The sequence below is a fragment of the Apiospora marii genome (genome assembly GCF_038362585.1).
Source record: "Apiospora marii strain CBS 49790 chromosome Unknown utg000009l_segment0_segment0, whole genome shotgun sequence".
NCBI lineage: Eukaryota > Fungi > Ascomycota > Sordariomycetes > Amphisphaeriales > Apiosporaceae > Apiospora > Apiospora marii.
Window position 1 is genome coordinate 3,228,702 of NW_027117381.1, and position 17,523 is coordinate 3,246,224.

At 53.4% G+C, this 17,523-nt stretch overlaps 4 protein-coding genes across 4 annotated transcripts; 2 read left to right on the forward strand and 2 right to left on the reverse strand.

Moving 5' to 3' along the window:
- Positions 1-2,553: 2,553 nt before the first annotated feature.
- PG985_012546 (uncharacterized protein) lies at positions 2,554-5,900 on the forward strand (the record flags this gene model as incomplete). The annotated part of the gene is made up of 2 exons (XM_066832312.1): positions 2,554-3,014; positions 3,083-5,900. The coding sequence occupies 2 exons, from the start codon at positions 2,554-2,556 to the stop codon at positions 5,898-5,900; spliced, it is 3,279 nt and encodes a 1,092-aa protein (XP_066680362.1).
- Positions 5,901-7,236: 1,336 nt separating this feature from the next.
- On the reverse strand, positions 7,237-8,142 carry PG985_012547 (uncharacterized protein; the record flags this gene model as incomplete). Its single annotated transcript, XM_066832313.1, has 1 exon — positions 7,237-8,142. The coding sequence occupies one exon, from the start codon at positions 8,140-8,142 to the stop codon at positions 7,237-7,239; it is 906 nt and encodes a 301-aa protein (XP_066680363.1).
- Positions 8,143-8,934: 792 nt separating this feature from the next.
- Positions 8,935-10,431, reverse strand: PG985_012548 (uncharacterized protein; the record flags this gene model as incomplete). Its single annotated transcript, XM_066832314.1, has 1 exon — positions 8,935-10,431. The coding sequence occupies one exon, from the start codon at positions 10,429-10,431 to the stop codon at positions 8,935-8,937; it is 1,497 nt and encodes a 498-aa protein (XP_066680364.1).
- Positions 10,432-14,245: 3,814 nt separating this feature from the next.
- PG985_012549 (uncharacterized protein) lies at positions 14,246-15,025 on the forward strand (the record flags this gene model as incomplete). Its single annotated transcript, XM_066832315.1, has 2 exons — positions 14,246-14,808; positions 14,884-15,025. 2 exons carry the CDS (start codon positions 14,246-14,248, stop codon positions 15,023-15,025), a joined length of 705 nt encoding a protein of 234 aa, XP_066680365.1.
- Positions 15,026-17,523: the final 2,498 nt, after the last annotated feature.

Below are 17,523 nucleotides of genomic sequence, written 5' to 3' on the forward strand. Positions count from 1 at the left end.
GATTCTGAAAAGGCAAGGTGGTGGACAATTACTGCGTCGAATAGATTTGAACGTCGCCAGCCACCTGTGGAGGAAGAGGAGGGGGGATGGTGATGCATGCAGCTCCTACATGCATGTGTAGGCTGATAAGCGGGCTGTTTTTCGACTGCGCCGCATGTGCAACAAGAAGGCACATATCACCAACTCCTCATCCCGAACACCTACCAGCCTACTGCCTACCTCCCTCCTGTCACGCCCGCGGCCGAGATCAGACCACGCGCAGTCTAAAGTTGACCGAGCATGACGTCTACGATGGTCTCACGGTAGCCCCCTGTGATCGAATCGTTTTTATTTTTCTTTTAATTAGCAGGTGGGCCGCCTACTCTCCGAGGGTGCGTTATAGCGGCTGGAACTACTCCAGTAGCTGAGTCTGGAAATAGCCACTCTACAAATTGATGTACATCAAAATCGATCACGGATGTGGTTACGATACGATTACATGTAGTAGGTAGTGTGGGTTTGGAGGTTGGTTGGCCTTATCCCGCGCGCGATTGATCTTCCTGCAGGCGAATGCAACGTGCTACGATCCTTAACCTTGAATAGTGATGCCAAATGCTTGGCTAGTTCAGCCACCACCTCCTCCTCTTTTCCTCTTTTCACCTTTTCACCTTGTCGATAAGGCGCCGTCAGCCATCCGACCTTGAAATCTGCCGAGAGCCAATCCAGGCGACTCCAACATTGAAATCCTTGCATCGCGTAAATCTGGATTTCCAAGTGCCTCCTTGCTTGGCTACATGCCTTCATGCGTCTCTGCGTATGTGGTAAAGAGCTAGTAGGATCGCGGAGATGATGCCGCTGAGGTAGTGCATCTGGTTTTCCGGAGCAGTGCTGCGAGTGGTTTAGCTCGCGTGCAATAATGCCATAATGTAAGTCTGCTATGTAAACATATCAATAGTCACTGCAATAGCTGTAGCCGCCAGATTACCCGAGCTTGCTCCTATTCTGATGCTCAATGTGCGACTCAGTGACGAGGAGGAATGCCTCTGCTAAGGTTAGGAGAAGGCTTTCCTGAGCAGTGGCTTGTAGCAGAAAAAAAGAAGAAGCAAAAAAAGCGAAAAAGAATTAAAGCACTGACGGCGCGACCGCTAATCTGCCGCCGCCCGTAGCTGAATCTGTCAACCAAGGAATTCCCGGTCGCACAAGCAACGGATTCCACTCTTTAAAGAAGCAGAGCTAACAGAGAACAAAGTCTGAAACAACTTTCACGTCAAGAGGTACCTGCAAGCCACCAGCAGCAAAATGCATTTCTGCTTGATTTGCTCTGCTTAACGCGTCCCAGCTAGCTAGCTCATGCACTGGCGTGCTGGAACATTAACCACAGGATATAGCGCTATAGGCTATAGGTGCGGACGATATTGCATCCGTTAAGCGACGCCGACCCAAAGCTGGTCGCGGTCTGGTTCTGGTTCTGGGCTGGATCAATGAGAGGAGTGCAAGGTGCATGTGCATGTGTCCTGTGTGTGTTGTCGAGCAGGCGCTGTCACCCAAAAAGCCTGCTTCTGGGTCAACCCAGGCGTTCCATCTTTTGATGCGCGGGAACAGTAAGACAGTCGATCCAATCCGAGCCCCCTGTTCACCTCGACCAGGGCTACCCCCGTGTCAGACTTACCCCACAGCCCAAGGCGGTCTCTAAACCAAACCCATCGTCGTGCAATCCTCCTGCACTCTCGTTGGCCTGTCCGAGGTCTGCCCAGGTCAGGACCCAGGTCGGAGGTCTGTACCTTCTGTACCTCTGCAGGGGGGAAAGCACTTGGTCTGCCACTTTGGGGGGAGATCAGACAACTTCCCAAGGCAGGTAACGAAAAACACACGGCGGCTGTCCGGCATCAAACCAGTAACCCCCTCTTTCCTAGGTGAGGAAGCCGCATGTTCGACTTCTTGGTCCTTGTCGCATCCGACTCTTGTCCTAATCTCTACGATCTCGATTCAGCATATCACCCATTCTGGATTCCTGTCCTCCTGTCCTGGCCCCAACTGCCTTGTAGTGATTTACAATCGATTCAGGTTTCTTCTCAAACAGACTGTCTTCCCACCGCCTGCTTCTGCTCGCTCCCTAGCCCGGTCCTGACACTTGTGCTTGTCCAGCCCACTTGGATATATCTGTTTTGTTTCGGCTACTCTTCTAGACTTTTTCCTCCCTCTTCCTCCTAACCTACATCGTAGACGCCACTGTCTCGATCTAATATGATCTACCCCAATCAACAACAATAAAACCAGCAGGTCCTGCTGTGTGTTTGTAACTCGCCCATACTTTGGCTCTCTCTCCCTCTTTCTCTCTCTCTCTACTTACCTTCTCTCCCGTTGTGACTTTGATCGTGCCGTGTCATTGCCGACCTTTCCTCCACAGCATAATTATTGGTTCAGGGCGCTGCTTGCTATCTGGGTTGCGCGGCATGGATTGGGAGAGTTAGGCTGCTTGTCGAACCTCGGAGGATTTTGTGGCATGGGCGCCGTGCAGTCGTGCAACAGTAACGATAACGAAGGAAGGCCACTTTCCAGTCTTCCGATCCGAGAATGGGAAATGTCCCCTCCAAAGAGTCCCCGGAGAGGGGAGGCCGGATGGCTCCTCACAAGCTGTCCAAACCCCGAACGACCAACGTGACGGCAGCTGGACTGTCGAAACACCCCAGTCGCCCGGTAGACTTGTCCAAACGACGCTCCCTGTCGAACAGGACCTGGTCCCACCCCTATGGCGCTTCTCCCTCGTCTCCGTTGCCACCGCTTCCTCCGCTTCCCGACCTTGGCGATTTCGACCAGCCGGAACCCACCGGCCGGCCAGAGGGCGCCTCCCGGACCCTGTCTGTCAAAAGCCTATTTCGGTCCCGGTCTTCAAAAGAGGCTTCCAAGAGGCCCGGGAGAACAAACAGTATAGGCGCCATGGTGCCCTCGCCTTCACCTGCGCCGAGCTCGCGGCCAACCAGAGCAAATTCCATGATCGTGGTGGACGGTGCTGGGCATTACGCCCAAACCGCAGGGTAAGTCTTTTTCAGCCTCTGAGGGAGCTATACTCCTGGATTCTCTTGCTGATAGTCTTAATCTGCAGATGGCCAATTTCCGGCTCCAACCTCCCTTTCAACTACGATCCTACCTCGTACGAAGCAAAACGTCTTTCGTACCTAATGGAGACGCCTATTTATATCGAAGACCTTTCAATGATGTCAGATACCCAGACGACGGGGAGCCGGAGGGGCTCGCACTCGGAAGCCAATCCTGTATACCCTACAACCCCCTCTATTCCACGGGCCAGCTCCGATGTGTCCATGTACACTCCGATGAGGCGGCGCTCGCTTCTCACGCCCGGGCTCGCCACACGCGCATCCCCAACGCCTCCGGTTCCGCATAAATCTAAACATCGATTCAGTATGCCGCCTACACCGTCCCCGCGCGATTCTGACGACGGCCTTGAGATAGGCATGTTCGCAATGCGTCCCTCCACTGCCACTCACTCGGAGTCCGTACCGCGAGCAGCAACGCCGACCGACGAAGGTTATGCCCAGACCGGGGCCTTCAAGCTAGGTACTCTCCGGATCACCAATGGTAGTCCCGTGACTAGCCCAATTTCCAATGTAGACTCCGGGGTTCATCGCGCTACAGAGTCAAAACAAGGTCAGGACTACTTCCACCAGCCTCAGATCTCAGAACCGGCGGCACAACCGCCACAACCTGACGGCATTGGTCAATCAGCACTTCTGACTCCCGGGTATCTCCCGCAGATATGTGTGAGCCCAATTCGACTGGACGAGGTGAAGTTGGAAACCGAAGAACTGCAAACCACAAGCAAGACGACGGCGCTAGAAGATGATTTGTTCGAGGTTGAACCTGATTCACCCCGACCCGAGGTGCTGGACGTGCGAGTTGACCCCAGTGCCAAGTCACACCCCCGTCCCAGACTTGCGGCCGAGAAACGACGGTCAAAGGAGATCGGCAGATCCGATAGCGGCATCGTTGCTAGCCCGACCTCGGATTACTCGCACCAGTCCCTGTCAAAGGCCGACTCTGGCTACAGCTCCAACGTCTCGTTGCGTTCGTTTTCGAAGCCAACTGCGCCAAAGAAGACAGAACTTTGTGCTAACACACCGCCGGATACGCCTAACAAAGAGAGCGCAATCCTGCACCGGCCCATATCGGCAAGCCCGGATTTGGTCGACCCATCTTCCTCGAGAGAGGCTACTCCTCCACCTGTCCCAGATAAGGATGCCGCGACCAAGTCTACAGACTCCCCTGGGCGACACAAGTCATGGTCTCTGAGTCGCTCGCCCTTCTCGAAGCGGGCGAAGAACTCGGCGCCACTTGCCATCAACCTCAAGAGCCAACTTAGCCCTGCTCTCGCATCTGAAGTATCGCCGCTCAGCCCAACGACCTCGATTATATCCAATTCGGGTCTGAGTATTAGCAGCATTACACGCAAGAATGGCAAGCTCCACCGTTTTCTTAGCAGTGGCCGCAAGTCTCACGAAGCCCAAGCACCTACACAAGCGGAAGAGGCCGAAGTGCCGTCCACGCCTCTGGCTGAAACTACCTTCGCTGATCAACTCGGACCGCTACCTCTTCCTCGGAAGAGGTGGGATCTCCGAGCCGAGCCTAGTAAAGAGACTCTTGGCACAATCATGAGTGTTGGCAGTGCCGAGTATGACAACTCTCCCAAAGCTCCCAAAGCACCCCGAGACGGCTCTGTGCCAAGTACACGTAAGCCCAGGAACGACGGCCAGTGCATCACATCGAGCACGGCACTGCAATCTGCCGCGCCTGCTACGGAGCCAACCGTCCGCAAATCTGTGCCTATCTGGAAATCAATGGTCACGACCCCGTTGGCAGCGTCAATCTCACCCGAACCAGAAGCTACCCCTGCGTCTCCTACGGGGGCTCCCGCTGCGGGAGGTAGACTTCGAACATCTTCGATGTCTGGAAGCGGCCCCCGCAAGTCCCACGTCCGACGAAGATCGACCACAATGAACGCACAGATGGAAAAGGACCTGTCGATGCGACACTCGGGTGCCACCAATATGGTGCCGCCAGCCATGCCTGCTGCCAATGAAGCGCGACCAGTGAGCCAGGTGAGCACGGTGGAGAGTCTTGGCAAGAGAATAAGATCACCTCCACCGGTGAGCATGCGGACGCGGAATAACGGAGACTATATCAAGAATCCAATCAGAGCGCAATCCACACCCCCAGCAGCTATGAGACAGGCTCTTTCCAGAAAGTCTAGCCGAGAAGGAATTCAAAGCTTTCCTTCAACTGCAAACCTAGGTCCGTCTATACAGGGGGTCCATCACGGCTATCCTCCGGTAGCTGAAGGTTATCGCGGCTGCGCTCCGGTCTCGCCAAAGATGCCTGATCTGAGTCGACAGCTGTCTGTAGCTTTCTCTACCGAGACGGGGTCCTTCCGAAGGCCCAATTGGGATCTGCAGCCTGATCACCATAACGGAACTCGCTCGGGAACATCATCAGTCAACCCGAGCCGACAGAACTCATTCACTCGTCAAACGAGCCAACCACAAGGCCATGTGATAGCACGACCCAAACTGGCGCCCCTTCACCACAGGTATAGCTATGATGGCTACAGCCTTCAGCAGTTCCAGCCGGACGAGGATGCCGTCTTCACCGAAGCCGAACAAATTTTGTCTCGAGACACTGGCCCTTACCCATCGATGGTTCACAAGGACGGCCAAGAATACGTCACCGACCCTTGGAGTGGTCGTCCCATGCCCCAAGTGCTCGGTAACCAGGGTCGCTACCCTCCTTACGTACCTCGAGGGCATTTTCGAAATCGGAGCATGGGCGCCGATCAACATCACGCACCATACCGCGTACTTCACAGCTACAACTCTCCGGCGTACAAGAATGCACCCATCTGGGGCTGAGACGCATCTATATACGGAGAAGGCTTCTGGGGTCATCCGTTGATTCCAGCTTGCTCCCTCACACTCCCAACTTTTGATGTTATTGCATCGCGGAAATCTATTGCATCTTCTGGCGTTAGCCTATATCTTTTGGCCTTTTGTTTTTGGGTTACCACCAGTGCCATGATGGACTGGGCCCTTCTGTTCTTCACGAACACGACTACTCATTCGAATATTTCTTTTTTATTATAAACCGGCCGGGTTCAGGAAAGTACATGAACCCGAGGGGAGTTTCGGCAGGCTTGCCATTTGCTTTTTTGTTCTGCCGGTTTTTGGCTGCGGTGACAGCATGTTTGGTGATACCAGGATATACCGTCATGATGAAGTTTTTTTGTTTGGCCCGGTTTTATTTTTTCTTTGTACACTGGATGTGGATGATGAGGACCCGGAGTATATGCATACGGTTCTACCGTCGGGGGCCCTGAAGAGGTCATATGGAATTCTTTTTCTATTTTATTCGCCAGAACATTGGGTACGATCCACGTACCCCCCATACTTCCTCACAGAAGATGGCATGACTCCTGCCTAGAAGCCGATCTGGATTACGGTCGCTTGCTTCTGGGGGAAGGGAGAGAGGGGAAGAAGAGGGTCAGACTATGGACCCTAGACGTTGAAACGATGTCTTGTCAGTGTCTTGTATTAGTACTATATCGCCGAAGCGGGTTTTGGATACTCGAGCCCGCTATCTTTGCAATATACGACGCATCTTGGCATTGGAAACCAATTAAAAAAACTTTATGTTCTCCGTTTTCTTCTGCGTGATCGTTGTTGACGCCTGACTTGACTAGGTAGACTTGCATTAGGGGCACGAGGAAATGTGGTGACTTGATGCTGCAGGAAGGGTCTTGTTGTGGAGAGCGACTTGGGCCGTTGGCGTTCGTTTAAGCTGAAGTCCATTGATTGACAGAAGGCTAATAATACCCTAGATCCTCTTTGAACGTAACAGTTCATAAAGTTTCCCACTGAATGTTTGGCGGGTTCGGGCTGGGGCTCTCTGCATGGACTTTTTTACCAACCCATTGTTATCATGGGATATTGTTGTTACTAGGCGCCTAATGTGAAAAATACATGCTGCCTTAAGCCTGAGCAAATCTAAGATAATAGCGTTCGATTATGAATAGCTGGAGCTAGAATTGTGCTGTATAGGTAGATAATGCATACATTCTTTCGGCAGCGTGTCTTGCTTCTACTGAGTATATCGAACAAAAAGATGCACTGCTTGGCGGGAATAAGACCGACCTGACAACCAACACACGCTGCGACTGGGTAACCTGCACCACACGGACTGGTCGTACGGCTAAACCAGATATATCACGCCACCACGTCCCCCGCGCTTCTCAAGACCGCCCTGCTGCCGCCGCGGCCGACGATGTACGCGTACGCCATTGCAGACTTTCCACCTCACCAGGTTCCACAGACCGGCGCATACGCGGCGCATGGTCGAGGCCAGCGTCCCCGAGAGGCGGCGTAGGTAGGAGGGAGCTGGCTTCGGCCTGGGGGCCGCACTGGCAACGGGTAGGAGTGACGAGCGGGATGAGACGTCGGCCTTGTCTACTAGGAGAATTGTATCTTCGTCGGCGTCTTCGTGGTGGTGGGCGGGGGTCATGTCCTGAGGTTGCATGGTGAGGGCATCGGGCCCTCCGGCTGTTGGCGCCATCGAGGAGGAGAGGGACGGGCCAGGGGGTTGTGGTCTATCGTCAGGGTTCTGATCGCAGGCAAAATCTATACAGGAAAGTTGCCTGGGCGAGAGGGTCATGTCGTCGAATTGGCTGCCGATGCCGAAAAGGAGGTCCTCGAGCTGGATCGTGGACTTGGGCGACTCCCAGCGCAGAGTCACGGGGCGGTGTTCTCGTCCTCCTTTTCGGGTCTGAGGGGGTATTATCTTTTGCGTCTCGGGCGGGGAGGTGTCACGATGGTCATAAAATGTATTATCCTTGGCCATGCTTGTAGAATCCCACTCTCGTAGCTGCGTCATTCCGCGTTCGATGCATCGTATCGTGGCAGTGGTGGCGGTAGAAGAAGAAGAAGGAGAAGGAGAATCAGAACTGGCGATGGATATGGTATGCTCTACAGCTCTGCTGTAGCCGGGCCCCATTTGTGTATCCCCTTCGACCTCTTCTTCAGGTATCGCGACCAGACCTTCTCGACGATGTCCAATGTGACCGTAATGTTTAGTCCTGGATGCGGTTCTTTTGCCTGGCATTATCTGTCTCCGTCTAGATTTAGGGCACCGCAACCGATTCCGGCCACTGCCAGGCCTCGCGGCAGGAACGGGTAGCTTCGCTGAAAATACAGCCGGCACGGTCTGTTGCAATAACAGCATACTCAGAAAGTAATATATTAAGCGAGAGATCGTGGATAGAAGAAATGGAAGAACAAGAGAAATCAGAGTCCGGAATAAGATTAGAGAGTCGCTAGTGATCATATGAGGGCAGGTATGCTATACTGGAAGAAAATATAGTTCAGTGGTTTTTTCCCTCTCCCCGTCGGTGTTCTATACATGGCATTTATACACCAAGAGACGCGTTCCATATGCCGCAGTGGAGACTGAGCATTTCTTTGATGCGACCTCGTATGTGTACGTTTGCCCTATGGAAGAAATCCTCACGCACGCTTGTTTCAAAAAAGACTTTTGCTGCGCGAACGTTGAGATGAGTGTTGGATGTAGCAGAACGCTGGACAACAAGGCCTCGCCGTTCATCCTCGTCAAGATATGCTGGCACATGACGCAATGTTCCCTCGGACGCTGGTCTGAACAAAGGGGGTTCGAATCGGTTGGTGTTGGGTCCAACATCGGTTCTTTGTCCCATCGACAGCAGAAAGACGGACCGCGGCACGCATCAAATCTGCAAGGGTCAGCTTGAAGAACATAGTCATGGCCTTTCGTTATTGGGCGGAAACTCGGATGGCGAATATGGCGAAAGGCCAGGCGTTTCTATAGAATTCGAGAGAGAATATTGTTCTGGATTATGTCTACCAATACTATAGCATGTCACTAGTCATACTCCCACTGCCGCCGACTGATGATGATAGGCCGTGCTTGGTCCCACGGCCCGTTCATGGCGTTCTTGTACTTCTGCAGTCCTATCAGCCACCAACTCGATGCGCCCATGGCGACGATGACAATAAAGGCCCCGACCAAGACGCCGAGAAGCCCGCTCTTCCAAGGCCATACGCCGTCTCTGCCCTCGCCCAGGATCAGGCCCATGCCTCCGCCGGCCCCAACCGTGAGTAGCACCGTAAGCGCGACGTGATAGCGCCAACTACGGTGCCGCGCGTATCGCCTGAAGACTGGAAACAAGCCAAACACCTCTATGCTGAACAGCGTCAAGCTGAAGACCTGTCCGGTCGACGGGAGCCGGGAGGCCAACACCGTCGATGCCATTAACGCGGCGTTCGTAGACAGCGAGGCCGGGAACTTGACGCCCACGCCGCCCGAGTAGTCGAAGAAGAAGATGTTGATAGCAAGCAATAGGAACGACATGGCCCAAATGCTGTCGGGCGAGGTCGAGCGGGTAAGTGATTTGAGAATGGGCGACAGGCCCAGAATAGTGAAGTAGATCAGCGATGCCGACTTGATGGTGCTAAGGCGGAGGGTCGCTCGCCCGCGGCGCAGAGGCGACGACGGACGATGCCGCAGGCCGTCCTGGGGATCGAGGAGGCGACTGTTATGTGACACGTTTGAATGCAAAGACGTGACGGATCCGCCATGCTGACTGCGCATGGCAATGAGGTTGCCCTGCGACGTGGTCCGTTCCGTGGACCCCAGATTGGTGACGGAGCTCGCGGCCGACGGCGTAGTGGGCGCCGTGGTTGAGTGGGCGCCGCCGCCGTCCTGCCGCGGCTGCCAGGCGCCGCGGCTGCGATGGCTGTTCTGCCGCTGCAGGACCTCGTCCTCGCCCTCCTGACCGACCCACCAGTCCCATACGGCCCAGCCGACAAAGGTCGCGAAGCTGCCCCAGCCCACGACGGCGACGGGCGACACGCGCTCCGTGAAGATGCCGACGAAGCAGACGACGAAGATGGTGACGGAGCAGACCTGCTGGACGATGACGGTGGTGTCGGCCACCAACGGCCAGAACTCGTACGGCTGCAGGCGCGGGTTGCGCTGCAGGCTGTCCAGGAAGGTGGTCTGGTCCGTGTAGTTGTCCGGGTACGACTGCTTCACCCAGAGGATCTTCTTCCAGTTGCGCTTGCGCCGCCTGCTCCGGCTCCGGCTGCCGAATTTGGACTCCCGGCGCCGGGAGGACCGCACGTCGGCCCCGGCGGCGGCTACGGTGTCGCGCAGGAGGCTCATGTTGTTGCTGTGCTGGTCGAAGCCGCCTGAGCGACGTGGCGGCGAGGTGGCATGGAACGCGTCCTCGGGCGCCAGGTGCGAGCGCGAGGAGCGGGGCGACGTAGTCAGCGTATCTAGAACGGCGGCGGGCGTCAGGGTAGAGTACGGTCCTACTGCCAATTGACTGATGCCATTGCCGGTGGTTCCAGAGGCCATCTCCATTCAATTCAATGCTCGAGAGTAGCCCAACCAGGCCTGGACAGGGGAAGGAACGAACCCGCCCGTAGATTCCGAAAGCCCGACCAAGCGCGCTGGGGAAAAAAGGGTTCGACTAGCAAAGGTCGGCACCGGCCCACGAGCGGTGGAGCTCAAGATTGATTGGGATATTTATGTGTCAGCCTTGTCGCTGATCCGAAAGTCACCTGAGGTTGGACCGAAGCATTGATGGAGGTGATAGCAGAAGCCTCTTTTTTGACCAAGCTCCAAGTCGCCTAAAGTCCATTAGTCGGCGTTAGTGAGTCGGGTTCCTAGCTGACCGACAGCCGCTGGCCGCCGCCAATCAGGGCCCACTAGCCAAACACTTCCCCTAAAGCATCAAATCCCGAAATGTAAAAATGTGCATGTAGATACCTCCCAATACTAGGTAATACTCCTGGCATTGAAACACTTTGGGATGGTACCATGCATTCACGAGCTGCATCTATAGTGCTGGTGAATTATACCGAAGATTTCTCTACTGCGAATGGTAGGAACAGGAGAGTTGCCCTGGATGCACGGTGAATACCGATGCCTTCGAGACCTCAAAATGCCGTCATTGACAGGAGGATCATCCTTCACTTGGCCTTTCAGCTGGACTTGACGAAACGCTGGACCTGGCCATTCCTACACGCGAAGTAGGCATTGCCCGGCGCGTAAGACTTGTTAGCGCAGGAGAAGAGCGTTACCCCAGTCTGCGCAGGACAGAATCCAGCATCCCAAGACGGGCACTCACCATCGGCAGAAGCGATACTGCCATATCCCTGCCGATTGGAACAGAGGCTTTGCGAAGTCGCAATTTACAAATGTAGTAAATGCCAAGCCGTTCGTCCCGTCTACCATTTCTTGGTCCTCCGTAGCTCTTGGGAACAGAACTTTTTGGGCGCAAAACTTGGGTGGGACCAAAGAGCCGCAGCCAATTCATGCTTACTACATCTAATGTTATAAGCCGCTACTATGGCAACCTGAGACATACATTTCACAAGCATCTTCCAACTTTTTATGTTATTTTTACTACCACACCAGCATTGATTGACACATAGGTAGAAAGGATGCGAGACTGACACCGCAAATCACGAAACAAAGGTAACTGGTAACGGCTTGGCAATCGCCTTGAGTATATTGCCGTTTCAAGTCCAAGGTGTGGTGGGGAGAAGATCGGCGGCCGGTGGGTTGACAGTGATGTGGGGTTGGTTTGAGACCTGTAACTGTGACGCTGTCGCTTCGCATGCGCATGCGATGGCATCGCGGGAATAATCTGGCTTTAATAGGCCAAATGGATGCTTGATGCCAGAACGGGCATTTCGTTTCAAAACCACAGATGAGGCCAAGCCAGAACAATGCTGATCGGACAGCCCTCTCATGATGTTTGATGTTGTGCTGTTGAAACGGGAGGCCCTGCCTGCTTGCGGTTAACCTTATCTGTGCATGTAACTCAACCTCCAACCCGCCCGCGCTATCTTCCCGGTATGTAAGGTTGTGAGGCATTATGACTCCCCTGCGCAGATCTATCACCAATATCATGCCATGGCTTTGTAAAAATAAATCAGGGTGGCCTGCACACATCACACCTGAATGCCGAGTACTCGAGGTCAAGGTTCTGGTCGAGGCTCGTCTTATTAGCGCCTTCCCTGACCGCCGCACCAATTTTGTAGTGCATCCTAAGAGAGGATGGAGATTCACCCCATGTAACTACACTGAAAGAATTTGCTTCAAGTTACCGGACGCCTCGAAAATGTTTGGTTTTAAGCCTGTCTGGTACCGAGACGGTCTAGCCTTACCATTCAGCTGCAAAAGAAACGGGCGGGTGGCATCTTAGTACTCCACGAAGGGAAGAGACTGCCAATAGTCTGTTGCTGTTGGTAACCCGTTGGCCGTTCAGCTCGAATGCTGAGATAAGCCTCCACGTGCGACAGCCTCTGGTAGAGATTGTCGTATGGGCAGGATGGGGAACAGCAAGCTTGGCGGCTCACGCCCTTGAGCTTGTATGTAATGAGCAACGGCCCAAGCCTTGAAGCTAAGGTGACCAGGCCAGCGCCAGGGCACAGTTGCATCCCATGAAGCTGCATCGGGGTCAGTCACAGGTGATCAACGCTCATACCCATGCTCTCTCTCACTGCTGAGATTTGACGGCGGGGATGCTTTGTGCAATACGTAAATCTTACCTGCTGCGGGATGTGCCATTTGCGTCGTATGGTATGTGCTCGATCACTGCCCAAAAAATAACAACCAACATCTCCACTCTTCAGATGCGTCGGAGTACCTACCGCCCCTAGCATCTCCAACTAGCATCTCTAACTGCCTACCAGCTACGCCAGGCCTCTCTAGCGACATGGCCTAACAGCCAGCCAGCCAGCCTCAACCGACGTATTATCGAGACACCGCTCATCTCGAGGACAACCCGAGAATACACGACAAATGCCAGCGAGCTGCATGATGGTTATGTATCCATGGATTGTGTCTGTTGCACAGAACTGGACCTCTCGCCGTACCTGCTTCAAGAGGGATCGAGGTAGCACTGGGACATGGATTCAAGCATTGGGATGCATCAGGGGTCGAAGGTTCACCAGGCATCGGCCTTAGGGGGGGGGGGCCTGACTGGATTCCATCCACCCACTCGAGACATTGTAAGGGGACGACAGCGGCAGCGAACGCGTTCAAACGTTTGGAAAAGCGTCTATACTTTCCACGCAACGAAGGTGTGTTTCTGTACATTATCGGATGATCTGCTTAGCATGGATTTCGGGAGTCGAACTGTTTTATTTCTTCTTCCCCCTCCTTCTGCTTTCTCAAAAATTAATCGACCAAGCCGCTTCATCTATTCGTTTCTGCGTGCATACCACTTGACCGATCCGACTGGCTACTAGCCTGTCTGCGTTACCCAACTTGCTCCCTCGTCCGCAGCACCCATCAACCCTGTCAAGGTTCGCGCGGAAGGACTCAGGTCGGCAGATCCTTCAGAGGCCTTTTCCACTTACTCCAAGTGCAAAGCCCACCAAACCCCTGTGGGGAGTCGGAGCATCTTGGCAATCTCGAAATAGACTTTCGGGACAATTTTGCAGGCAAAAAGGCACTGCATCATCAGCCGTCAATCACTTACTACATTGCATATCACACTGCCTCTTTACTCGACTCGCCAACGAACGCATTTGGCCGTTCGTCTGTCCAGGGGACATTCACATTTCCGTTACATTCCTGCCTTCCTTACGTCAGTGACCCCCCGGGATAAGGGACCTGCTGGAACCTTATATGTCAGCCGCTGCAATCGATCCATCATCTATCCATCCATCCGTCCTACTATATCGACGCAGCTAGCCACTGTACCGAGTCAGTTTCCAATACGCTCCTCTTTATAGTCAAGGTAACCACTCCCCTCTTCTCGGCGTGCCCTGCTCGTGCTTCTTACTTCTTCATGTCCGCTGTCCTCCTGGCCTCTCCCTTCCTCAACCGTATCCACTCCTGACAACATTCCACAGGCATCAGCCTCAGTGCCAAGGCGCCCGTCCAGATTCCACCATTTAGGCTTCTCGTGTCTAGATTCAGCTCAGCACCGCACAACCCGACCGGTCTAGACGTTCCTTCCCAAAGCGCCAAGGCAATAGATAGGATACCCTAGTTTTCCTACATCGTAAGACTCGAGCTCAGGTTACTTATAATCTCACCTCGTGGCACCTCACTCGATTGTCTGGAAAGTCGCTTCCATTCAGTCTCATTGCCTTACTCGAACAAACCACAAGCCTCGTTCAGCCAGCACTGCCAACCAGCACCAGACAAGATGAAGGTCTCTACTGCGCTATGCACTCTTGGCTTCTACGCCATGGCTCTTGGCGCGCCAACCCCAATGTCTAACGATAAGGCATCGATAAACCCCACCATGTCGCTGAGAGAGGTGCTGCATCGCATTCACGCCAAGACCGCTATGGGCGAGCGAATGAGCGTCAAGGACTTTTTCCGGCATCATTCAGAATCCCGTCCTGTTGCTCCCTCCGGCCAGATCAGTCCCTCAGAAGCCATCGAGAAGCACCGACCACTGCCCATCTCATTCTTGACTTCCTCATTGTCCGGCTCGGACTCGCAGACTCGCATCCCCGAGATTGAACAGTCCAGCACTGTACGCGCCGAGACGGGTTTCGTTGCGAAGGAGGCCAACCCAACGACGGTCGAGTCGGAAGTCGCTGGGTCTCAGCGTTTCTACCGTTTTATGCCTTGCCAAAAGCATGGAGGCAAGCAGCACTACCACCTTGTGCGCCAATATGCCGACATGGTAGTTGTCGGCGTCTTGGCCATCTTCCTGATGGCGGTTGCCGTCGTCGAACTGTGGACCCCGGTCTCTGAGAGGTAATTACTTGGCCCCTTACCTCGCGGGCGAATTGCGATATATTGTTGGAGACACGAAAGCTAATTATGATGCAGACTGCGCCAATGGCGGAACAACGAAGGGGCCATTCGCCTGGGCGATGAGGAGAAGACGTCTATGTCATCATTGCCCGAGGCTGTACGCTTCTCTGTACCACAAACATCAACACCAGCTGTCAAGCCGGTCCCAGCAAACTGAATCAAAAGCAGCTGAGCTGAGCTGTCAGCTGTCTTGTTTCCTATTTTCTTGAGATACCACATTGGGAAGGCGTTTAAGGGGGGATTGCATACATCTTATGCATGAAAATGGCGTTCAGGGGATTAACGCATGGCCGAATGATGCATGTGCATGAATTCGCGATATTATGACGGTTCGATGCGAGGAGGAGATATTTGAGATCGCCTGACAGATACACTTTATCACCCGTAAGCTCTATGGTACTGTGCCTCCAGGGATGGCAGATTCCTAGTATGCAGTAAATATCAAAACAAACTTTGAATACAAATGCATGCATCTTGTCAGATCGACACCCCCGAAGCCCGTGGATGGATGCCATCGGCAAGGCGCGGGCAGGTCGTAAAAGTCAGACGACAGCTGTCACCTGTCATTATGCGTCTAAACCGTTCAGTCGTCAGCCTACGTTGGGGGTGTATTTGGCCTTTTTTTTTTTTTTTTTTTTTTTTTTTTTTTTTTTTTTTTTTTTGCCTGGGTACTTATTGCATGCGGTTTGCTGCCTCACCCCGACAAACGTCACTCGTATGAAAATGGGTGTTGTTCGAATGTGGTACGGCATTTCCATGTTCCATGTACGTCCACTGGCGGTCGATCGCCTAAAGGAGTGATGTCTCACCCGCCCTAGCGTGGTATGTCTTATGAGGTGAGATAACAGGATATGAAGCTGGGCGTGCTAGAAGAGTACACGGGTCTAGCTTCGGGTTGTGAATTCGCCTACTCATATTATGAAATTCCTCAGATACTTTATACGGGCAATTTGGCGGGCTGCCGGTCTTTCACAGATGCCTTCGCTGCACGATCCCAATCCCATGCCGTGGGTCTTCTGCGTCCCGTGTGGTTCCAGTCGCGGGACACTGGCAATGAGAGATGATGTAGATCGTGATTCCCTATGAAAGTCCAACAGGAGCCTCGAATATTCCACAATTGCGCCGTTTGTTAAGACTCGATATGTGTCTGCTCATCTGACTATGTATACTTACCTGCCTTCTACGCGATGTATTGGAAATTCTCGGCGAATATCACACCTTTATTTCCTGGCAGGTTAATGAAAACTACCTCGTACCCAGTATCATGCCTGGTATCCTAGTCGTGCCCTCCTTAGATCTCCACGATCCTAAGACTGTGAGAGGTTCGGAGGTGAAAGGCCATTTATCCAGACCAATAAGCTTCCCTATGCTTTGCCGATGTTCGACAATCATAGAGAATCAAATACCGTTCTCAGTGATACCAGTCTCGGGAGATAATCGTTCAATAATACTGGAAGGGGGGTTGAGGTCCCCAGTCCTTTGACCTCGGTTTGTTTGCGACGACGGGAAAGGGGGTTTGCTCCAGTGTATGTAACATTGATGCAGAATGTCTCGCTGGAATTACACCGCTTCTGATGAAGAAATGCCGGTGTGCAGGTTTGTCCATCAATGGCCCTTTACACGAACAGCAATCTCCAGCCTATCGATGGGAGCGAGGCTTCGTCGAGGACATAATTGGTCGTCGGCCTCACCAATACGGTTGATTGCTTACAGCATCGCCTGGGGCCAGATGTATCACGAATGATGCTTGAGCATGGAATAGCGATCGTGTTTCTCGTGCCACTCGGTGGCTACACCAGGTAGTGTGACGTTGAACTACATCGGTGATGAGAGACATTATCACTAAGCAAACTGAGGCTCGCGAACCGCGGAACACGATCTGGCGCAACGGTCATGTAGACTTCGGGGGAGTTTGTAGTGAACGACAGGCTCTATCTCCAATTACTTAACCATGCATTAGGGGTTCCCTCGTTTCCCTCGAGTAGGACTTGGGCACTATCAACATGGCATGGCTCACACATGCTTTTGTGTCTTCAAAGAGGATGGGGTATCTTTTACTACACACAAAGGAGACAGCCTGTAGTGTGTGGTTGATACGCCCGAGAACTCCAAAGCCCAAATCCGTATTCCACAGACGTGGGGTGAGTGGTGCAAAGAAACACAAGGAACAAATGATTTGCCGCAAGCCCGACATGTCGCCTCGGTCAGCCGAGTGCCCACTGTCAAGGTGTTCGGTGGCAGTGGGTGAGAATGGAACTGCCGGGATGGTTCTCGCGTGCTCCTCACTCGCTGGGTCCACGTGCGCCAGCAGATCAACAAACAGCGAATACTCCCCGGGACCCATACGCTATAGAGGATATGGGGTGCTACCGAAATGTTTCTCAAACACCGGGTAACGGCATTATCTTGATGCTGAGAAGAAGTCGCCAAGCCAAGGTCCGCCTCGGCATCGGGCCTCGTGATTTAGTCACGAAGATACCGTTTGGCAGACAGGCCTATCGTGCGGCGGAGCTTTCGCAGTTTCCCAGACAATGCGTATTGTCAATGGAATAGAGGGACCTGGCTTCGGCCTCGTCAGATACGACGGAATGACAGATCGTTTCCAGTCTATTGTGTGTTGTCAATTGTTCCAATCCCAGTTCTATGCGGGTTGTC